Source organism: Diadema setosum, chromosome 12 (genome assembly GCF_964275005.1).
Source record: "Diadema setosum chromosome 12, eeDiaSeto1, whole genome shotgun sequence".
NCBI classification, from domain to species: Eukaryota; Metazoa; Echinodermata; class Echinoidea; order Diadematoida; family Diadematidae; genus Diadema; species Diadema setosum.
This window is the reverse complement of record NC_092696.1, coordinates 10,710,576-10,734,621: the sequence shown is the minus strand read 5'-3', so window position 1 is coordinate 10,734,621 and position 24,046 is coordinate 10,710,576. Positions and strand designations below refer to the sequence as shown.

Here is a 24,046-nt window from a genome sequence, read left to right as displayed (position 1 = left end):
ATCATGACAGGAGTAATGACTGCCTAATTTCCACTTATCACTGACATCACATTTGCAAGCTTTTCCATGTATTCAAACATGAGCTCTTCCACAATCTCACAAAACCCTTTCTCTCTCTACAAGGTCAAATCAAGCCAGCAAATATGTTGGATAACGGGGTTGCTCCCCTCATTACACAAGCTTCTTTAGCTACGTAAGAGCCAGAAAGCTTGCTGGAAGCTTTGCACCTTACCTCGACATGAGACGCCAGCATCCTCGTGATGTCCACAGTTGTGTTGAAAGAATCCATTGTGTGGGCAATCTACCAGTCTCTCTTCACTTCCCTGGCACTGCACATTGTCAAGGACTATTCGACCTACACCTTGACCGAAGCTAGCCTGACCAATGGCCCGTTCTGCAGCTGGATAGCCCAGCATCCTACAAACCACCTTGGCGTCATTGCTGTCCCACTGGTCATCACAGATTGTTCCCCAGGCACCCTGGTAATAAACCTCCACCCGGCCCTCTCTGTTATTGGAACCACCGACAAGCCGAAGCTGGAATGGGGCGCTCGGCGGACTAGGTGACGGTAATGCTGTGGAGATAATAGCCCAATTATTCTCACTTTTTTGCCGTCTTTGTGACAAATTATGTTTAATACACTAATTTACCTTTAGGATAATTCAAATTGCCGTGTTTAGTTTAATATGCTATATATTAGACAGTCTCGGATTGTATAAGAAGTAATCTTCCTGCAGAGATCATCACTGTCATATGTGCTGCTGCATTGTATTGACTAGGTTGCGCAGGTATAAATATTTTGCGTTCGAGGTATCTATCAAGATCTGTCTTCTCTTATAAAAAGTCTTTGCGATTTTATATATTCATCTTTCTTTTTCGATATTTTCACCTTCTCGTCACCTAAAAATATCGCCTATGCAGGAAATCATAAACTGAAGCAACGCCATTACTTTTGACTTTCTAGTTTATCAGAGTAATTAGATTTCGAATTGAAGGTTTATCGTTGATATCCTTTCTATCAAATGCAGTATAAAAACCCACCTGCACATACCACACCAGCATCCTCGGTATGTCGACAGTTGTGTTGAAAGAATCCGTTGTGCCTACAATCTGCCAAATTCTGTTCTCTTCCCTGACATTGCACATTGTCCAGGACTATGCGACCTTGGCCTCGACCAAAGCGAGCGCCACTAACGGCTCTTGTTGCAGCGGGAAAACCAAGCATCCTGCACACAACCGCTGCATCTCTGCGGTCCCACTGGTCATCACAGACTGTTCCCCAACGGCCCCGATAGAGAACCTCCACACGCCCAATTCTGTTACTTGGACCACCGACAAGTCGAACCCTCAACGGGGTACTTGGCGGAGGAGATTCTGGTGCCTCTGTCGGGGTGACTGGCTGCACAGTGATAGGTTGGCCTGTACATGAAGTCCAGGTATTTCGGAAATTTATTTAAACTCGTTTTCAATTCCTCGATACAAACATTTTAAAAATGACAAATATTTTAAGGTAAGTTCATATACCTACTTTTCTTATCAAGTACGTTGAACAGAACGGTTTATGTACTGTTAACTTCAGACCTTTTCATTTTTAAAACTGTCTGTACGAATAAATTTACAACTGATTATAAAGGTCCTTAAAATATCTTCTACATTGTCTTGAATTCATATATCATTCTACAGGTTTAAAAACCCCATCAAATGTACAAAGGTGTTAACTATTGACAAAAGCTTCTTTAGCTAGGAAAGAGGTTGAAAGATTGATGGAATCTTGCACCTTACCTCGACATGAGACGCCAGCGTCCTCGTGATGTCCACAGTTGTGTTGAAAGAATCCATTGTGTGGGCAATCTACCAGTCTCTCTTCACTTCCCTGGCACTGCACATTGTCAAGGACTATTCGACCTTCACCTTGACCGAAGCTAGCCTGACCAATGGCCCGTTCTGCAGCTGGATAGCCCAGCATCCTACAAACCACCTCGGCGTCATTGCTGTCCCACTGGTCATCACAGATTGTCCCCCAGGCACCCTGGTAATAAACTTCCACCCGGCCCTCTCTGTCATTGGAACCACCGACGAGCCGAAGCTGGAGTGGGGCGCTCGACGGACTTGGTGACGGTAATGCTGTGGAGATGATAGCCCAATAATACTCATCTCATCACGTCTTGGATACGCATTCTTTAATCCAAGGAAAGAAACAGCTTCAAGATACAGCAAATTCAAGCACAGATCAGACCCTTCCTGCAATTTTCACGAGTTCATCAAAGTTTTCTGACACTGTCAATTCAAGATCATGACAGGAGTAATGACTGCCTAATTTCCACTTATCACTGACATCACATTTGCAAGCTTTTCCATGTATTCAAACATGAGCTCTTCCACAATCTCACAAAACGCTTTCTCTCTCTACAAGGTCAAATCAAGCCAGCAAATATATTGGATAACGGGGTTGCTCCCCTAATTACACAAGCTTCTTTAGCTACGTAAGAGCCAGAAAGCTTGCTGGAAGCTTTGCACCTTACCTCGACATGAGACGCCAGCATCCTCGTGATGTCCACAGTTGTGTTGAAAGAATCCATTGTGTGGGCAATCTACCAGTCTCTCTTCACTTCCCTGGCACTGCACATTGTCAAGGACTATTCGACCTTCACCTTGACCGAAGCTAGCCTGACCAATGGCCCGTTCTGCAGCTGGATAGCCCAGCATCCTACAAACCACCTCGGCGTCATTGCTGTCCCACTGGTCATCACAGATTGTCCCCCAGGCACCCTGGTAATAAACCTCCACCCGGCCCTCTCTGTCATTGGAACCACCGACGAGCCGAAGCTGGAGTGGGGCGCTCGACGGACTTGGTGACGGTAATGCTGTGGAGATGATAGCCCAATAATACTCATCTCATCACGTCTTGAATACGCATTCTTTAATCCAAGGAAAGAAACAGCTTCAAGATACAGCAAAATCAAGCACAGATCAGACTCTTCCTGCAATTTTCACGAGTTCATCAAAGTTTTCTGACACTGTCAATTCAAGATCATGACAGGAGTAATGACTGCCTAATTTCCACTTATCACTGACATCACATTTGCAAGCTTTTCCATGTATTCAAACATGAGCTCTTCCACAATCTCACAAAACGCTTTCTTTCTCTACAAGGTCAAATCAAGCCAGCAAATATATTGGATAACGGGGTTGCTCCCCTAATTACACAAGCTTCTTTAGCTACGTAAGAGCCAGAAAGCTTGCTGGAAGCTTTGCACCTTACCTCGACATGAGACGCCAGCATCCTCGTGATGTCCACAGTTGTGTTGAAAGAATCCATTGTGTGGGCAATCTACCAGTCTCTCTTCACTTCCCTGGCACTGCACATTGTCAAGGACTATTCGACCTTCACCTTGACCGAAGCTAGCCTGACCAATGGCCCGTTCTGCAGCTGGATAGCCCAGCATCCTACAAACCACCTCGGCGTCATTGCTGTCCCACTGGTCATCACAGATTGTCCCCCAGGCACCCTGGTAATAAACCTCCACCCGGCCCTCTCTGTTATTGGAACCACCGACAAGCCGAAGCTGGAATGGGGCGCTCGACGGACTAGGTGACGGTAATGCTGTGGAGATAATAGCCCAATTATTCTCACTTTTTTGCCGTCTTTGTGACAAATTATATTTAATACACTAATTTACCTTTAGGATAATTCAAATTGCCGTGTTTAGTTTAATATGCTATATATTAGACAGTCTCGGATTGTATAAGAAGTAATCTTCCTGCAGAGATCATCACTGTCATATGTGCTGCTGCATTGTATTGACTAGGTTGCGCAGGTATAAATATTTTGCGTTCGAGGTATCTATCAAGATCTGTCTTCTCTTATAAAAAGTCTTTGCGATTTTATATATTCATCTTTCTTTTTCGATATTTTCACCTTCTCGTCACCTAAAAATATCGCCTATGCAGGAAATCATAAACTGAAGCAACGCCATTACTTTTGACTTTCTAGTTTATCAGAGTAATTAGATTTCGAATTGAAGGTTTATCGTTGATATCCTTTATATCAAATACAGTATAAAAACCCACCTGCACATACCACACCAGCATCCTCGGTATGTCGACAGTTGTGTTGAAAGAATCCGTTGTGCCTACAATCTGCCAAATTCTGTTCTCTTCCCTGACATTGCACATTGTCCAGGACTATGCGACCTTGGCCTCGACCAAAGCGAGCGCCACTAACGGCTCTTGTTGCAGCGGGAAAACCAAGCATCCTGCACACAACCGCTGCATCTCTGCGGTCCCACTGGTCATCACAGACTGTTCCCCAACGGCCCCGATAGAAAACCTCCACACGCCCAATTCTGTTACTTGGACCACCGACAAGTCGAACCCTCAACGGGGTACTTGGCGGAGGAGATTCTGGTGCCTCTGTCGGGGTGACTGGCTGCACAGTGATAGGTTGGCCTGTACATGAAGTCCAGGTATTTCGGAAATTTATTTAAACTCGTTTTCAATTCCTCGATACAAACATTTTAAAAATGACAAATATTTTAAGGTAAGTTCATATACCTACTTTTCTTATCAAGTACGTTGAACAGAACTGTTTATGTACTGTTAACTTCAGACCTTTTCATTTTTAAAACTGTCTGTACGAATAAATTTACAACTGATTATAAAGGTCCTTAAAATATCTTCTACATTGTCTTGAATTCATATATCATTCTACAGGTTTAAAAACCCCATCAAATGTACAAAGGTGTTAACTATTGACAAAAGCTTCTTTAGCTAGGAAAGAGGTTGAAAGATTGATGGAATCTTGCACCTTACCTCGACATGAGACGCCAGCGTCCTCGTGATGTCCACAGTTGTGTTGAAAGAATCCATTGTGTGGGCAATCTACCAGTCTCTCTTCACTTCCCTGGCACTGCACATTGTCAAGGACTATTCGACCTTCACCTTGACCGAAGCTAGCCTGACCAATGGCCCGTTCTGCAGCTGGATAGCCCAGCATCCTACAAACCACCTCGGCGTCATTGCTGTCCCACTGGTCATCACAGATTGTCCCCCAGGCACCCTGGTAATAAACCTCCACCCGGCCCTCTCTGTCATTGGATCCACCGACAAGCCGAAGCTGGAATGGGGCGCTCGACGGACTTGGTGACGGTAAGGCTGTGGAGATGATAGCCCAATAATACTCATCTCATCACGTCTTGGATACGCATTCTTTAATCCAAGGAAAGAAACAGCTTCAAGATACAGCAAATTCAAGCACAAATCAGACTCTTCCTGCAATTTTCACAAGTTCATCAAAGTTTTCTGACACTGTCAATTCAAGATCATGACAGGAGTAATGACTGCCTAATTTCCACTTATCACTGACATCACATTTGCAAGCTTTTCCATGTATTCAAACATGAGCTATTCCACAATCTCACAAAACCCTTTCTCTCTCGACAAGGTCAAATCAAGCCAGCAAATATGTTGGATAACGGGGTTGCTCCCCTAATTACACAAGCTTCTTTAGCTACGTAAGAGCCAGAAAGCTTGCTGGAAGCTTTGCACCTTACCTCGACATGAGACGCCAGCATCCTCGTGGTGTCCACAGTTGTGTTGAAAGAATCCATTGTGTGGGCAATCTACCAGTCTCTCTTCACTTCCCTGGCACTGCACATTGTCAAGGACTATTCGACCTTCACCTTGACCGAAGCTAGCCTGACCAATGGCCCGTTCTGCAGCTGGATAGCCCAGCATCCTACAAACCACCTGGGCGTCATTGCTGTCCCACTGGTCATCACAGATTGTCCCCCAGGCACCCTGGTAATAAACCTCCACCCGGCCCTCTCTGTTATTGGAACCACCGACAAGCCGAAGCTGGAATGGGGCGCTCGACGGACTAGGTGACGGTAATGCTGTAGAGATGATGGCCCAATAATACTCACTTTTTCCGTCTATGTTACGAATTACGCTGTTGACTACACAAATTCACCTTCAGGATAAAGGAAATTTCCGTTCTTAATTCAATATCCCATTTAATGGACAGTCTCGGATTGTATAAGAATTAATCTTCCTGCGGGATTTATCAGTATCATACGTTGCGCAGGTTAATATCTTGCGTTCAAGGTATCTCCTAATCAAGATCTGCCCTGTCATATGAAAGCCTTTGCGACATTATATATGCTTCTTTCTTTTTCAATATTTTCAGCGTCATCACCTGCAAATGAAGAGTTTGTTTGCAAAAACCGATAAGTCCATTTTTGAATATTTTGAAGTACGGTCTCCGTCATAAAGTACAAAATAATACCTTTTAAATGATAATATTGGTCACTACATATAAAGGTATATTTTTGAAGTTATGGTCAAAAGAAGCAAACATTTTCTTATTATTCCCTTTATTTTTCTTGACCTTTAATCGCAAATATCTCCATTTGACGAATATGGACTTATCGGTTTTTGCAAACAAACTCTTCAAATGTTGCCTACACAGGAACTCATAAACTGAAGTAAACCTTGACCGAAGCTAGCCTGACCAATGGCCCGTTCTGCAGCTGGATAGCCCAGCATCCTACAAACCACCTCGGCGTCATTGCTGTCCCACTGGTCATCACAGATTGTCCCCCAGGCACCCTGGTAATAAACCTCCACCCGGCCCTCTCTGTTATTGGAACCACAGACAAGCCGAAGCTGGAATGGGGCGCTCGACGGACTTGGTGACGGTAATGCTATGGAGATTATCGCCCAATAATACTCATCTCATCACGTCTTGGACATGCATTCTTTTAAATCCAAGGAAAGAAACAGCTTCAAGATACAGCAAATTCAAGCACAGATCAGACTTTTTATGCAATCTTCACAAGTTCGTCAAAGTTTTCTCTCAGTATTAATCAGGATCATGTCAGGAGAATTAAAGACTGCCTTTGCATTCATCAATTTACATGAGAATTACAAGGTTTTGCCTGTACTTGAATAGAATTATCTCTTATCTTCTAGTTTATACTGCTTTACTTAAATAAGGCGATTGATGTTTGCGATTCGAAGTGAATGAATAATTATTTGGTTTGTGTGTGTGTGTGTGTGTGTGTGTGTGTTTCTTTGTGTCTTGTTTTGTGATATGATATATGTCTGGCTAACTGGCAGCAGAATTCCTTGGCTATCTATAGGAAGCAAAGGAAGCTTGTACATGTGCTCTATATCACCTTCCTAAGGTTCTTTCATAGCTTTACAAGAAGGCAAGGATCAGAAAGAAACAAAAGTGAAGCAGAAAAACTGTTGTTGTTGTTGTTGTTGTGGTGGTTTTTCTTTTACTGAAATTGCTAAAAGAAATAAAGTGATCAATTTTCATTTTAACGCATTATGTTGAATTGAATTATTGAAACTATACACCGGTCCTACTCGAGACTCTTTGGACAGTTCCAGCACAAAAGAATAAACAATATTGGGCCCGAAAGAGATCTATAAGGTAACCGCTAGACGATGTTTTAAGCTAAAGCCGTTAATGTTAACATATTGTTTCCTGATGACTAGATAGCACCTGAATCAGTCTTAAGGCCTTTCCACGTATGCCATGTACTGTGTGAGAGTCAACAATGATAACAAAATATCCATATGTCAAGGACCTTTGACCGGTACAGGAATATCCTATATGTGTGTGAGGAATCGTTAGTAGCGTGTGTTACTTTATTGATAAAAGCAAGCAGAGCACGGGTAGTAGAGTGTCTTTTTTTAAACCAAAATAAGAATCACAGAAAGTATTACATTCGTTTGAAACCTTATTATACGAGAGAATATCAAATGTTCGAGAATTTTAGAAATATTATTCAAATGAGAAATCTGACGATAATTTCAAACGTCTTCTTTATTACCTTTTTTTAGAAATTGGAGCAACTTTAGCAATTTTCGTTTGATTGGGCACTGCGGGTAGCTAAGAACATATTCAGTAAGCAGGTTAAAGGAGACAAACTTGCGGATATAACATTATTTTTTTCAGTAAAAAAGAAAGGACCAAAAAAGTGCAATGTCATCATGTCCAGCACCTTCCTTTGTGTGTGTGTGTGTGTGTATGTGTGTGTGTGTGTGTGTGCTTTTAACATTTTGAGTATGTCCTGGATCGCGTGTTGTTGGATTGGAGTAAAACACAGATTGAGAATTTGGATTCATTAGAAAATATTGAAATTCTTTATCAGTTACTGGGTTATTACTTGCAAGACTGGGGGCGAAATCAAAATAAAGTCATTAAACGCAGTAGCCACATACACATGAGTTTGAATCAAGATACCATTCTGAGAGATTTCTTTAAATTCCGACCTGATTGATATTGATCTGATTCATGATTCCGATCTATCTCTAAATGGGAGTTATTCATTCATCGCCTTCAATGTACACTTGGTGTCATTTTCATAAGGATCGAACTGTCTGATGAAATAATTCTTCTTGGCAAGTTATAAAGAAATGGCAACAACGAACATAATACTTTTATTACTTTCATTTGGATTAATTTTATATGTACAAGATAAATTATTCTAGTAATAAATTCACTTAAAGAGAGCCATTTTGGTGATCCAAGACACTCTTTGTCTTCTTTTATAGGTAGAAGGAGGGGATTGCAGTAAAGGAATGATTTCATCATATTGCGTAGAAAATACTTTACAAAATAAATTTAAAAGCAGTATGTGATAGTTGTTACAAAAGAAGTCAGTGTGCTTATAGCTGTGCCTTGGTGCATAGTGCTTAGTTAAAAGGATGGGAATTTAGATGCCAAATCTTATCTTTGATGAATATTAAGACATAGCCACCTGAATATTGCTCGAGAATGAAACTAAGATTATCCTATACAATGAACTGGAAAAAAAAAGAGTGTCGCCAGCAACGTCTTTTCACAAAATTAAACGACTGATGGCTATACTATTCAAAATATAACTTTGCTTTATTATGCGGAAGTGATATTTTTTTACCTGACATTTCATCGCAGGTATGTTCCAAGCTTATAACTTTAGGAAACCACAGGACTTCTGTGCCGTCTCCCCCCCCCCCCTCTCTCTCTCTCTGTGTGTGTGTGTGTGTGTGTGTGTGTGTCTTTTTACACACATACCAACACCCACACACACACACACACACACACACACATGGCCTGCAGGTCGCTGGGCTATATAGGTGGCTTGGAGAAACTGACACTGATACTCTCACACCCTTATTTTTTTTTTTTTACATTCTTTTTCTCTTTTCTTTTTTTTTCTTTTTTTTTTTTTAAATCAGCGTACAGCCCACCCGAGGAGCACACTCCGGATTTCGATCAAAAGCGTAACATGGTTCTTAAATGTTATATTTGTTTGTTAGTCGGTGTTGTCAACCGTCTTGACAAAACGCAAAAAAAAAATTGTATGTTTTTTTTCTCTCTCTCCCTCTCTCTCTCTTTCTCTCTGAAAAAAAGAAAAAAAATATCGATTACCTCTGTCAGTAAACCATGTTCTGTTTGAGAACAGCACAAGGTTGAGAGCATTCCAATGTGATCATCCTCAGAAAATAAACAGCATGCTGCTCAGAGATACAGTTTCACTCACTGTAAACGCCTACTCAAAGACTTCCCGCTCCTTCTCTCGGATAAAATGTAATCTTCTTTATCAAAAATGTCATTAATGCTCAGAAAAACATGAGTTAAATCTCTCTCTCTCTCTCTCTCTCTAAGAAAAGGGGAGTGGTGAGGGATTTTTACCGTTGAGCCTTTACCCAACCAATATGCCATCACCCCTTACCCCCTCACGCACATAAATACGCGCACATACATTAAAAATGTATATAAAAGTTAACACACACACACACACACAAACTTTCCCCGGTACTTATAACGCAAATCAATGTAAAGAATTGGTGTTATCGATGTATGAATCGCATAATCGATCAATGACAGTGCATAACCACACATAAATACATGTGAGAAGAATCTTCTGTACCCCCGAGTATTAAGTCATTCTCTTTTGTTTATCCTACTTTTGGAATTGTACCCGTGCTCCTCATCCTGGTCCCCACGCTAGGCTTTTGTGGAGACCTACACTCAACAAGCTTTGCTTTTTAGTAGGTTCCATCGTATTTCTCTTTGCATCCTTACTTTGATTGAAAATAACACATCGACGGCTATGTATGTTTGTATTGCTATTTAGTTATGTACATAATATTATCCAAGCTGGACATTCTGTATTATTATATTTTGTTATATATCATGTGTTTTCCATCGAGAAATACGAAATAAAATTGAAAATTGAAATTGAAATGTATAACCAGGATAATGAATACTCCGGCTGCGACGCTTTCACACACCAACTAAATGTTGTTAATGTTTCCTTGAAACTGTAGAAGATACCACATATAAATTCAAGCAGCTTAAAATGACAAAATGCTACTCAAGAGTACGCATGCCATCTATACCTGGATGTAACATAATTTGTAAATTTCCTCCTTTGGTCACAGTATATTGTTTTCTTCATTCATTGTTATATAGGACCTGATAACCTAACAGTTTTGAGTCTTTTCTATTGTTTTTGAGAGGATTTTTAGTTGTGAAATTATTGAGAAAAAAACACGATTTTCATATATAAATCGGCACAAAATAATCGGATTTCTATCTAAAAACCAAGTGAAGAGTGGTGTGTGGATGGCTGCGTTACCTCATCTGACTTGCATACGCGGCTGCGTATTCAATGAAAACTTTTGCAACTTTAGATTTCGTATATCATGGTGTCATTAATAATTAAAATCATGCATTTACATGATTTACATAAGTGATTTTCGAAAAATAAAAACAGCTTCCATTCTCTTTGTGTCCTTTTTATTTATGAACAGAAAGCTGTCATGAACGCTGCTTAGCATTGCACTTGGAAGAAGAAGAGTGTCAAAGTTATACCTTCATAATACACCTCTCTCAAACAGACCGTATACAATGTTGGTATAGCAATGCTATACGCATTTTAAAAAATATGCAAATGAAAGGGCCTTATCATCTGCTCTAATAGATTCGTGTGTACCCTGCCACACTACCAGAGCAAAACTGCAGCAGCGGCGTATGTTTTTCACAACCTTAAAGCCCGTCTAAATTTTCGAATGTGAATGTTCCAAATGTCACATTTCACTTCCCTGCTATAAGACACATAGCCTTGAAATGTTCCAAGGAAAACAAAAGAGACGGGATCAATGAATTTTTAATTTGTGTCATGAACGTAAAGTTAAATATATTCCACAAACATGACAAAGTCTGACTTTGTCTCAGTCATTTTGTCAATCAGATGTAAAGCCTGACCGTGGGCCGGTCGAGGGGGGTGGAGGGGGGACGAAAACTATAACTATATAATTATGCACGTATCATGTTTCACTCCCTCGTGAATCTGAAATAGGCGTAAGAATCAATAAGGGCCACCGACAACAACGTGTGGACAACGATTATGAAAACAATATTAACTACCATACTTCACCTGGAATTGCTGACAGAAGACAGATAAGTACGTGGAATTTGATTCCGGAACGCATGGCTGCCTGCCTCCTTCCGCGGTCTCGAGCTAGGAGCTGATGCGATCGGGACCCTCGAAGAACGGACGGCCCAGTGTTTGGGGACCGTTACTGGTAGGACACGGTTGCTCTCCAGTAATTCCAGAGAACACGGAATGCTCCAAATGCATGCTATGAGAACATATACCTTGCTGAGAACGTTCTGTGCATCCGCGGATACACGAAAGTTCAATGAGCTAAGGCCCGAGTCGCAAAGCCCTTAATATTAGACCCAGAACTCCCCTCGTACTCATCAATCAATAAAAGAAAAACAATTGACAATCACGTTATTACATTAGGTTACATGATGAATCTACATCTGTTTTATGTTTTCTTTTTGCTGATACTGCGACTGATGGTGTCTGACGAGTGGCAAAATAATGTTGTCTCCAAAATGACATGTTATGACGGCTTGAGGCTGTAGAACCGCCCATCGTTGTAAAATGATAATAAAATGATAATGATGATTAAACAAATACTAATTAATGTCTACAGATGGAGTGCTTTGTCTGAAATAAAGATAATTTGCTGTTTGATAGAACATCAAAGTTGTCTTATCTTCGTATCACCTGATTTGCGAGAGACAGAGGGAGAGAGGGGGGAGCAGGGAGAGAAAGTGAGACAATAAGACAGATAGGGAAAGAGAGGGAGAATAGAAAGGTATAGAAAAATCACTCTCTAATGACGTAACAGTTAACCTTCGTGCACGGAACTCTGCTCGCAGCATACCAAAGAGATATTATGCACTTTCTTGAGCAGGGTATACCCTTCCATTTATTCTTGTTTGCATGATGGTGTGTGCAGGCGTATGCCTCATGTTATCATCGATATAATAAGTATATGGGTGAGAAGTTTAAACGATGTACAATTGCCAATTTTCGCACCTTATGACACTCTTTCCCTAAGAACACACCAGGATGATGTAAGAAACCAGATTCTTTCATGTCATCTCAAAGCCTGGTAAATTTCCTTTCGGGAAATGTATGGTTTGGTCGACTTTTGACTGATGTTTTGCATTTGACAAGGACTTAAAGCGTAAAAATACGGTAAAAACGCTATTTTTACAATTTTTGTTTTTCAAACCAATGATGTGCCTTTTTTTATGGTACGTGGCATCTAATATCTGACCATGTTCTGGATCTGACATGTCATGGGTATGTACCACAAAATTATAAGAACTTTATGAGCACGTATAAAATTACAGAGAACAATTGAAATGTCAAAGCCCTAAACAGACGAACGTCCATGCATGATGATTTTATTTCTATCGCTGCTGCAAATTCTACTTTGTTGTCCCAACTGTAGTGTATACGACAATTTGGTGTTCTACCTAATGAACATATCCTGCAAAAATTGTACGTCTGCTGGCTGTACATGGGACGTAACATTCTTTTATGCAAAATTATACTCGGTTTTCGTCACGGACGTGCTTCTGCTATTTAGTAATAAAGATCGTAGCCCATTAAACGCTATTGGCGATATTGTTCTGAGTCCTAATCAACTAAGATCAAGCCACACGATAATATGTTTGTTTTGAGTTTCTCTCCATCCCTTGTCAAATGCGAACCGAAATTACATTTTTAGACGAACCTCCGAGAAAAAAAGAACGTCCGTGATGATTAAAATGTTATCGAGTGGGACTCCATCTTGCTTCGATGGCGAAGGTAGATTTTACCTTTGGCTCTCTAGTCGAGGAGCTGCATGTCATGTTTGGAGCGGACTGAGGCTCGTCCGCAGTTTTTTTTTTTTTTTTTTGACAATGCAATTCATCGAAAACCAAGCAAATGATTAATATTTTCTTTGAAAATTCACCTCCTGATCCCCCTCTGAGCAATATATATGTTGAAATGATGTCAAATTTCTTATAATTTGATTTGACAATACCTTTTCAAATTTTTGAAAGAGTTAAGAAGGCTATTAAAGTACTCTCTGTCGATTAGTTACCTGTCCTGGAACATGACTCTAGTAGTAGAACGAACGTCTGTGACGTATGCAATCCGACCGATAGGGATAACTTGTCCCGAAAGCGTCCTGTATTCTTTAAAACTTTTAGCTCCAATAGCGACAAATAAAGTTTTACAAAGTAAACAATTAGTTTAGAGCAGTAGTTTCAGAATTCTTAAGGCGGAATATGATCATGATGAACAAACAGTTTAAAATTTACTCGCAATTTTACGTTTGTTTTCCCTCTAATTATATAAAAACAGCTTAACACAGAAAACCAAGTTATAGGAAAATGAAATTTTGCGTATTCTGTAATTTCTGTGCATTTACATTTCTTTGTAATGAGGTTTTGGAGACAATTTGCCCTGTCACAGGTTCTGAAAATTTGGCTCACGGACGTTCGGTCCGAGAAAGGAAATTTCTGATAATTACAAATATTTGTTTAATAGATACTTTATTTTCTGCAAATCAACAAATCAATCAGCAAATCAATATACATAAGGCACATGATCATGAATATGTGGAAAATATACAAAATAGATTCAAAACAGAGTCGTTTGACTTGCGTAAACAAAGATATAAAAGGTAATTAATGATACAATATACAGTATGCATGTCTATGCAGCGGGGATTACAACAATTATAATTATGGAGCGATAATGCAGAGGGCCGCCATTGTAAGCATAGCTTGAAAAGATGGCCGGCCAGAGGAAAAGGTAGGGGCGTATACTGGTAATACTACAATACAATACAAATTCTGCTGCGAAGATAGCAGGGGAAAAACGTGATGGTGGTGGATGTGCGTGCAAGTGCTAGAAAGTGCAGAAGGGCAGATATGCTGGAATGTAGAATAGTCGAATTGGTTTGCTGAAAAAGGGAACGGTATGCGATGTTGCTATTTGGGAGACCAACATTAATCATATGAATTATTTGTTTTTAATTTGTATTTGAAGTATACTGTAATAAAATGTGCTTCTTTAAGTTTGCTTTAAATGAAAACAAGGAGGCACATTGTTTCAACTCCTCAGGAAGAGTGTTCCATGTATCCGGACCGTGATGTCTAATCGATTTTTGAGCAAGTAAAAGCTTTGGATTACTTAAATGAAAATCATGGGAACGACGGGTTGGGTATGAATGAATATGGTCATTGGTTACTAAGGCATTATGAAAAAATGGTAATAAATTTCGAGTGTGTTTATACATGAATATAGCAGTTAGATATATATGTATGTCATGGGCTTTTAAAGTTTTTAGGCGATGAAATATAGGATCGGTGTGAGCCAAAAAATTTGAGTGTGTGCATATACGAAGAGCCTTTTTCTGAAGAATAAAAATTGTATTTAATTTACTTTTGCTACAGTTGCCCCATACAATATTGCAATACATTACATATGGTAAAAATAAAGTGTTATATAACATTATTAAAGTTTGATCATTAATCAAATACTTTATTCTCCTTAAAACACCAGTTGTTTTAGATATTGCTGTAGTAATATTCTGCGCATGAGTATTCCAAGTTAAATTGCTATCTAGGGTCACTCCTAGAAACTTGGTTGAGTGTTTCTCAGCAATGTTTATACCATCAATATAAATACTTTTGGGAAGGGTGGGTTGGGATTGAAGAGTATGAAAATGTATAAAACATGTCTTATCAATATATCATTGTTACTTGAAAATATTACCAAATCACTGAGTCTCTCATACCCAAAAGTGAATAACGTTCAGCACTCAATTTACCTGTAATAACAAAAGGAAAACGTTTTGCTCACGGATGTACGTTGGTAGCAATAAGTCCATGGATTACATAATAGGAAATAGAGGAACAGTGTCACTTTTTAGTGACAGATGCTCCCCGTGTTTATCTTTTGAGTATGGTAGCTGCCATCTCAAACAGAACACATCCAGTTTTGGTCTCTATAACGGACGTTCGCTGTAATTGTCATGACATTTTATGCCTTAATACAATCTCATTTTTCTCTTCACAACGAGTAGCCTGAACATGCTGCGACCAAACAGAAAAACAAAAACAAAAGCAAAACCCAAATCCGAAAAGTGCTTCGCAGTCACATTCAGGATATATTGAAACAAAAAGGATGAAATGACGGAAGAAGTCTGTAATGGGCATGTGTTAAGAAGAAACGGAAAAGTTTCAAAAGGAAGTGGAAGCAGTTGCATGAAAATGAGAAGAAACAGAGAAGGGATCAAACTCCAACACACAGAGAAAAGAATTGCCAGTGCACTCCCGTTATACCGAATTCCTCTGGAGAAGTTTTTTTTTTTTTGTTTTTTCATTCATCGAAATGTCGTCACAAGCGAACAAAAATAATGCAGTATACAATTATTGTCTGATGAAAACACGCAAATCCTCCGTTTATCATGACATGGTGTATTTTTATACTCATCAATGAAAAGCAATGTAAATTTGCAATTCTCTCCTAGATGTTGTTTTTTTATTTTACATTTAAGAAACAGAGAGATCGTCAAGTTGTTTGTGCTTTCTTTGAAAACACATGTTAAAAAAAGTAATGATTTAGAATAGGTTTAAGGTTGCACTTTGATACGTTCGCTCTTCCAAAGATTCGTTACTCCGAATGCCCAAAGGTTTGTTATTCTGAAAATGAAAAAAAAAATGTTCGTAGTTAATTCAGGAGGTTTCTTATTAAAAATGTTCTTATTCCGAAAGTTTGTTAATCAGAAAATCAAATATTAAGGTTCACTATTTTTAGGTCCGTTCTTCTAAAAGTGGAATGGGCCTGATATTCGTTTAGGTGAAAACGATTATTATGAGGTTTTGAAATCTGGAGGATTTGGTTGTTATTGTTTCTCCACATTTGGATAAACGAACCTGATTTTTTATGTTCCAATTAACAAACCTTTCGATTAACATTCGGAGATTCCTATCATTTACCGAATTAAAAAGCTTCATGATTATACGAACCTTTATCAATTTTCGGATTGACAAAATGCATGAATAACGAGCTTCCGAAATGACACGCTACAAAATGTTTGTTATAACGAACCATATTGTATAATATCGATGTCACAAACATCCATCCAAGTTATATGGACTTACTGTGTCTTGTTATGACGAAACTTCGGAGCATCGAACCTAATATAATTTCTGACTAATATAATAACACAAATTCTCCTCGGTAACAGTGTGTAACACAAGGAGCAAACGCAGAGGGATTTCTTCCTACCGTATTCGTTTGCCCTCCCAATCTAAACTTCGTATTTCGATAACGGAGCACATTTCTTTTGTTTTTCTATGTCAATTCTTTGTCATATTTAGCTGTGACCATGTTCGTTATAAGCAAATTTTGCATTGTAGACTTTAGATAACAAATTTAGGACCTGAATCTTTACTTCGTGATAACGAAATTTTGATAAATATATTCGTTCTCAAGGATGGACTACATCACTGAGATTACACGTACGTTTGTACGTTCATTTACGAGAGATGGAAAATTGTTTTCTTTGATTCCTCAGCATGAGAAGATAAACAAGCTTTTACAATTGAGAATTGGTAATATCTATTCAGGATTTTGCAGAGGAGTTTGTTCTCGACATGAAATCGCTGTTTGTTGTGAATAGAATGCGTTTCCAATTCAAGAGAGCTGCATTGTTCAGTATCTTGTTTGTTCCGAACGTCCGTGAGCTATATGCGAACCTCCGTGATGAAAACTATGTTATGTTTGTTGGGTTATAGAGACTGCCTAGATCAGATACATTTTAAAAAAGTATGTTATTATTTGGGAGTAAGAATTAGAGCATGGGATAGTGAAATAAGAGGTCAAAATATCGAGTTTCTGTAAAATGCGCGTAAAGTGGAGAAAGTGATTAGCGGAAGAGCAATATTTCAACAGAAATGAAGAATTTGGTTAAATCATCAGTTGTCTACTATTACGTACAGGTTAAGAGTACAAGTTTAATATTCTGTCAACACATACACATGTCCCTTAAGATATTCCGTTACGATTTTGAACTGAATCAGATCGTTGCAAGCTATGTTAAATGGTATTCAAATGTATGTGCAGTAATTCCTCACGGACTTTCGCTGCTCTGGACATGGTAAACTTCCGTGGTGAATAAAAACTTGTTCCTCTGGGAAAATCCTAGTATAATTTGGTTCATATTAAAGCATATACATACAAATCAAGAGAACACTTTTTTTTAATACTTCGATTCACTTCCATTCAAACAAATAATAATAATAATATCAGTCCTTAGAACGCATAATACCATAAGATAGTCTCTATGCGTGTACAAAATTAATGAAAACATCTATATCACATTTTTCTCTATTCAAACGTGTAATCAACAATTATCAAAAAGGTAAATTTTTTTAACACAGATTTGAATTTATCAAAATCTGTAATGCATCATTCTTATACTGAGAGGGAAATTATTCCATAATGAGGGTGCCATTTTTCCAAAAGCCCTATCACCAAATGTCTTGGATTTGACACTTATTTCAGAGAGGAGATCTTTTTTTTTTGAGCGCAGATTACGACCAGGATGATAGACACAAAATACTCAATTTAGTATAATTCAATTTAGTGTAACTGTACATCGTAACAAAAAACAAAAAACGAAAAGGTTACATTAGTGTGAAACAACAAAGAATCCACTACTGGAAGCAAACACGCACGCACACATTACGCAGACAATATCATTTTGGCTTTTACCAATGAAACCTTTCTTAACTTCTCAACAGTCTTCCTTTTGCACCCGTTTGATGTGAGAAAAAATATCGGCATGGAAAAAAATAAAAATAACGACAAAAAACAACAGCAAAAAAAAATCTATACAAACGCATGTCATGTTGATAATCCTTATTCAAACTTTTCCACCTCACGACTCTTTAGCAGCTCCATATAAAACGTTGCAACTTTTTTCACATTGCATGGGTGTACTTTCGCTTCAGACTGCAATCAAAGCGAATTAAGTACAGTTATCCCAAGTGTTTTATGTACACCTTAGATTCAATGTATTGCACATGACGTACAGGGGAAAAGATTGATTAATCATCATAGGTGCGTATGGTGCACACGACAACATACTGAAAGCAAGCTTAACTCTTGCACCTTGAAGTAGGGTGAAGTGTTAAGATAAATGTCTTCACTTATAATGCGGTTAGCGACCTTGTGCATGCACTCAACACGGGACAGGTGGCACTTTACTTTCCATCAATTAAGGAAAAGAGTGCAAATTTAAAAAAAAAAAAATGTTCATGTTTAACAACCAACCACGTTGGAGCAAATGAATGAGAGACGCACTCTGGCTGATAAAGTGTCAAAAGGTGCATTTCATGTCCAAAAGAGCAACCAAGCCTAACCCAGCCCAACTCTTTCTATCTTTCTGCAGAATCCTCGCCGGGATATCCCTTGTTACCAGTAAATTTGTATTTTGTCAGCAGGGGCCTACACAGATATCATAGGTATCATTAATTATTTATTATAATTATGTTATCATATTTGAATGCATATTATTGCTGTATCTTAGTCTTCATCACAAATCACGATTATAATAAAACAAAATAGTAATTTGTTGATAACATTACTAAATATCGTCTAAAGGTTATTCTGTTATATCTTAAATTGTGATTTAAATTGGTAGAACTTTTTTTCTATCGCCATTCTGATGAATTCATTAGTATGGCGAATTAATATTTGTTTTTTGATACTTTCTAAGGGATACTAGATAGTATAATTATCTCTGTCTTCTGTATAGACGTTTTGCTATTTGATGTTCAAGAAGGACTTTATACACGTATATCTTTGTGAAACATCCCTGTTGACCCCAAAATGTAGAAACGACACTAATGTAACTATACATAGTAGAAATTGGACATTGCCCAGCAGGAATGTAGAAACCGCACACTAATGTACAGATTCCAAAACGTCGCTCACAATGTACGAACGACAAATTGGTTGATACAGCTATAGGGCTGCGCTTCTAGTACAATAATGTCTGTACAATTGTGTTCGTGGGTAACCGTGTACGTATGCATCCCTCTATGTTAACGTGTTGCGGTGCTCTGCGTGGGGTAATCCAAGGAGACCGACACCCACGAGTCATACAGCCCAATGAAAACAGGTCCATGAGTCATACACTTTACAAGTCATAGGGCCTACAGCCCATGATTCCGACACTATTAAAGGAAAAATAGCCCCGAGTTCGACAAGTAAAACACGGGGGGCTTAATTTGTCGGTCTCGTTGGGCCTTGTTTGCTTAGTGTCGAACTCAAGGGGTGTATAATATGACTCGTGAGCTGTATAACTCGTGGGCTATTAACTCATATCGGCTGTATGACTCGTGGGCTGTATGACTCGTGGGTGTCGGTCTCGTGACGTGCACCCTTCTGTGTGACCGCGTAGAGCCTCATCACGTGCGTATGGGTGTGGCTCAATTTTGGCTGTTTTCATGCATTTAAATGAAAATGTCATTTTTCTTAATAACGAATTGTTAATATGGCAACCATCATTGATATGAGGTAGCCATGATATAGAAAAATTTGTGTATTATGAAATATTTTGGCCCCTCCAGCATGGTCTTTGAAAAAAAAAAAAAAAAAAAAAACGACATTTACAAAAATGGATGCATTCGTGTTCACCCCCCCCCCCCACCAAAAAAAAAAAAAAAAAAAAATGAGAATAGAAATAAAAACCTACAAAAAATAAGAAAAAATGGGACTCGCGGTTGACAAGTACTAAAGCCGAAATAAATCACACAAACTATAGAGTCCAGTCTACATAATTTCTATATCAAAACAAAATGTCAATAACAGTAGGCCTATGGTAAATGTTGTTCGGACTCGTGTTCCAGTGGCGGATCCAGGCGGGGGCTCACCGGCCGCCCCACATCCCTCCCCCTTCATTTTTTTTTTCTTAACAACATTAAAAAAAAAATGAGGGAGACGTGCAATCCCTTTAATTTCATAAAGGCGCCTTACCCCTCCCCCTTTACAAAATTCCTGGATCTGCCCCTGTGTTCACGGCCGCGACACTTGTGCACAGCGACAGGGTTGTGTATAGTTAACTACGGCAGAAATAACGGTCAACGTAAACGCCCACTAATGTAGAAATACATCAACCACATCAAAGGACAAGCTCACCTTCATTAACATAAGAATTGAGAGAATGTAGCAATATTAGTAGAACACATCATTGAACGTTTGAGGAAAATCGGACAATCCGTTCAAAAGTTATGAATTTTTGAAGTTTTTGTGCAGTCACCGCTGGATGAGAAGACTACTGCAGTGTATGATGTCACATGCGTTCAACAATAAAATAAGGAAAATATAAAGAGAATTTCACGAAATTTCATCTTTTGAAAAAAGTACAAATTCCCTTGACTCGTTACTGACATATGTTTATTATGGGTAATATTTTTCCCATTGCCTTTAGAAAGAGGCAAGTCAAGTGCTCTTTTATTATGCGAAAAAAGTGAAAATATGTTGAATTTTCTTTACATTTTCTTTATACTGTTGTACTCATATGACATCACGAGCCTTAGTAGTCTCCACATCCAGCGGTTCCCACACAAAAATATTAAAAATTCATAACTTTTGCATCGATTGTCCAATTTTCCTCAAACTTTCACTGATGTGTTCTACTAATATTGCTGCATTCTCTCAATCCTTATGTTTTTGAAGGTGACTTTTTAAAAAAAATAATTTACATTTGTGGTTGTACATTGTTGACAAGGTAAAAGAACATGTGCTATTATTTCTGACGCGATAGTCAAAAATGAGAAGTATGAAATAAATGAATTGAGACCCTCGACGAGGGAGAGAAGCGACCGAGCGCTGGGGGAGGGTGTTGGAGGCTGGGGGTATCTCCCCTCCCACGGTAAGGACTTTTTTTTTTTTTGTAAAACGAGAGTATAAAAGTCGTGTTTTATAGCATCTTAAAAACAAACATTTAGGGAATTAAAAATAGTAAAAACAAAATCACTGCGAAGGACTTTGATTGTATAACTTACGGGGTACAGGCGTCACAAAAGTTTTGTGACGGTGTGAGATCCTCGGAGAGGGAGCGAAGCTACAGGAGGCGGAGGATGTGGGAGGAGGGGGAAAAAAATCACCTCATTCAAGGGACTATGATTATAACTTTCCGGGAGGCATTATGTGGCGGTGTGAAATCCTCGGCGAGGGAGCAAAGAAACGGAGGTGGAGGGGGAAGGGGGGTGGGAGGGGGATATACCGCCCTCCCACGGTAGGGACTTTTTTTTTTTTTTTTTTTTTTGGTAAAAACGGAGTATAAAAGTTGCGTTTAAGAGCATTTAAAACCAATTTTCTTTGAAATTAAACATATTAAAAAAAAACACAACACTTTCACTTATTTGCCATTCGGTTTTAGTCTGAAATGTATTCACTCATTGTTAGAGCAATGAAAAATATTCTTAGGCCAATATTGAAATTATATATTAGTGAATTATATATCATACTAAAATGAAAGGGTTTTCTAAAGTTACGTTTCAGGGGCACACTTGTCGAAAGACGCGGGGCTACCATCAATGATACACTACATTTTACAGTGTACGGTCCCTCATAAAAATTATATCCTAGGTGGGAAAATTTGTATGTATTTCTACATTGAATGGACGTACAAGTATTTTGTGGGCGTTTCTACGTGGATTCAACAATCCCCCCCCCCCCCCCATGTATCACATGCATACGGTCACACGGTAGGTCAGAGTGTTCGATCGTACGCACAGTACGCTATGTGTATGTGTGTGTGTGTGTGTGTGCGTGTGTGTGTGTGTGTGTGTGTGTATGTGTATGTGTATGCAGCCTAACAGACCAACATACTGCTTTGGACTTGCAAAGAAAAACATGTAGAAATCTACATCCATTATCAAACTTCGTGATCAGTTTGCAAAGATACTGTCGTCAAATCATGGCTCTACCAGACATTGAATTTGATCACTTGAATCTCCTTCTGAAGGTAACCTCAAAGATCCAGGCCGGCCCAGGGCTTTTATCGTGCTGTAGTTTTGCCGAAGTGTCTCTGTACAGTCCCACACGTTCAATTATGTGTTGCTACTGTAACGTTAACATACTTGTATGGTTGGGGCACCACCTATCGACAGCCTGGCACCTTCCCATCGACACCCTGCGTATCATGGGTGTTTGCGTATAGAACGAAAAAGTACGCGCGGGATTAAGTGTCATTAGTTATAAAAACAATAAAAACGAAGAAACGAAAATCAAACTCAAACAAACCAAGCTAAAAATTACACATCCGATCAGTAACGACGCATGGCTGTGAAATTCACGTGTATTACCTATGGCCTGTGAAATTCACGTGTATTACCTATGCTGTGAAATTCACGTGTATACCTATGGAGGAGAGGGGGTGCCGATCGCAAGGTTCCCTTTTTAGCTGCGCGAAGAAAACGGAACGCACGCACTAAAATTGCGCTATTTTAGAACGGAGATTCATAATCAACGAGACGGTCACGACATTCAAAACTGCAGTATTTATGGCATATTTGAGGTAAGAATTAGGCGGATTTGTATTATATTTTTAGAATAAACAAGCTAAATTTACAGATCCTTAGGGTGACGATACGTGGTACCCCCAACCCTACATAACCGGTTGTGGACATTTAGGTCCTACTAACGTTAAAGTTCAAACTTATTTGCCCCTCTGCCGCTCCATGATCTGGATACGGTAACTAACAAACTTTTGTTTTCTGTGCTGTGCGGTTTTACTTCTACGAAGCTACTCAGCAGGATCCATAAGTCAGGATGTGATGTAGTGCTAAGGAGTTGAACTAGGTGCTCATTTGCAGTCCATGCTTGTTTTTGAATGTATTGTTGGTGCATTAAAAATATAGGCCCTATGGTGCAAGTAAAAATCCAGTTCCTCAGTCTAGATGCTGAGTGGAAGAGCTCCCTTGAAGGCCTCCAATGAAGTGGCTTCAAGGGCGTTTTTAGGAAGCCTATTCCAAGCAGTTACTGTGCGTGGAAAAAATGAGTTCCGGATAGAGTTGGGTTCGCGTAGGAATTGCCAGCAACTTGTTTGGTAGCCCGACCAGACGCTGTTAATACGCTACGCGAATACAGCGTCTGACCAGCGAGCGGGCGCCTTCAAAGTGGGGAACCACAACACAACTACAAAACTTATGAAAATTTATACGTTCTTTATATACGTACAATGTACACGTTACCAAACGTTACTCACCTTAAGTGCATGCTTGTATTACAGAAGGTTCGTAAGTCCATTGAGAGCCCTCGTGATAGGTCCGTGGAACCAAAAAAAATGATACTTTCTGGCGGATTCCCTAACACCGTCGGGGTTTATCGTTGCAGAATTCAAAATGGCGCCTTGATCTCTGCGGAAATCTTTTGCGTGCGTGCGATGCGCTGCTTGAGTGTTGGTGTAGCAGCACGGTCGACAGCGCGACCTTTTGAAAGGGCATTCAGATCATGTGACCTCCCGGATATTGGAAATGGCCTGGCGTGAAAGACGATGTACCGTTCGTGAACCGTTCACACATGCTGCATATAGCCATCATTTTAGGTAAGTTATTAAATCTAAATTTCAATATTCATAGCATAGATATGAAGTCTCATTA

The 24,046-nt window shown here is 39.3% G+C and overlaps 2 protein-coding genes across 2 annotated transcripts in view; one reads left to right on the top strand and one right to left on the bottom strand.

Annotated features, from left to right (window-relative positions):
- LOC140236354 (uncharacterized) overlaps nucleotides 1–13,472 on the bottom strand; it is a 66,111-nt gene extending 52,639 nt beyond the window's left edge. Inside the window, exons 1-10 of the mRNA XM_072316310.1 lie at nucleotides 13,459–13,472; nucleotides 6,513–6,637; nucleotides 5,553–5,894; nucleotides 4,813–5,154; nucleotides 4,072–4,404; nucleotides 3,256–3,604; nucleotides 2,529–2,839; nucleotides 1,783–2,124; nucleotides 1,038–1,419; nucleotides 233–549 (exon numbers count right to left, since the gene is read on the bottom strand). Coding sequence (XP_072172411.1) covers nucleotides 233–549; nucleotides 1,038–1,419; nucleotides 1,783–2,124; nucleotides 2,529–2,839; nucleotides 3,256–3,604; nucleotides 4,072–4,404; nucleotides 4,813–5,154; nucleotides 5,553–5,894; nucleotides 6,513–6,637; nucleotides 13,459–13,472 — 2,857 coding nt within the window. The remainder of the gene's footprint in view (nucleotides 1–232; nucleotides 550–1,037; nucleotides 1,420–1,782; nucleotides 2,125–2,528; nucleotides 2,840–3,255; nucleotides 3,605–4,071; nucleotides 4,405–4,812; nucleotides 5,155–5,552; nucleotides 5,895–6,512; nucleotides 6,638–13,458) is intronic.
- Nucleotides 13,473–22,261: 8,789 nt separating this feature from the next.
- The window catches only part of LOC140236025 (COMM domain-containing protein 9-like), a 34,123-nt gene continuing 32,338 nt past the window's right edge, over nucleotides 22,262–24,046 (top strand). The window contains exon 1 of the mRNA XM_072316003.1: nucleotides 22,262–22,410. Coding sequence (XP_072172104.1) covers nucleotides 22,363–22,410 — 48 coding nt within the window. The 5' untranslated portion in view covers nucleotides 22,262–22,362. The remainder of the gene's footprint in view (nucleotides 22,411–24,046) is intronic.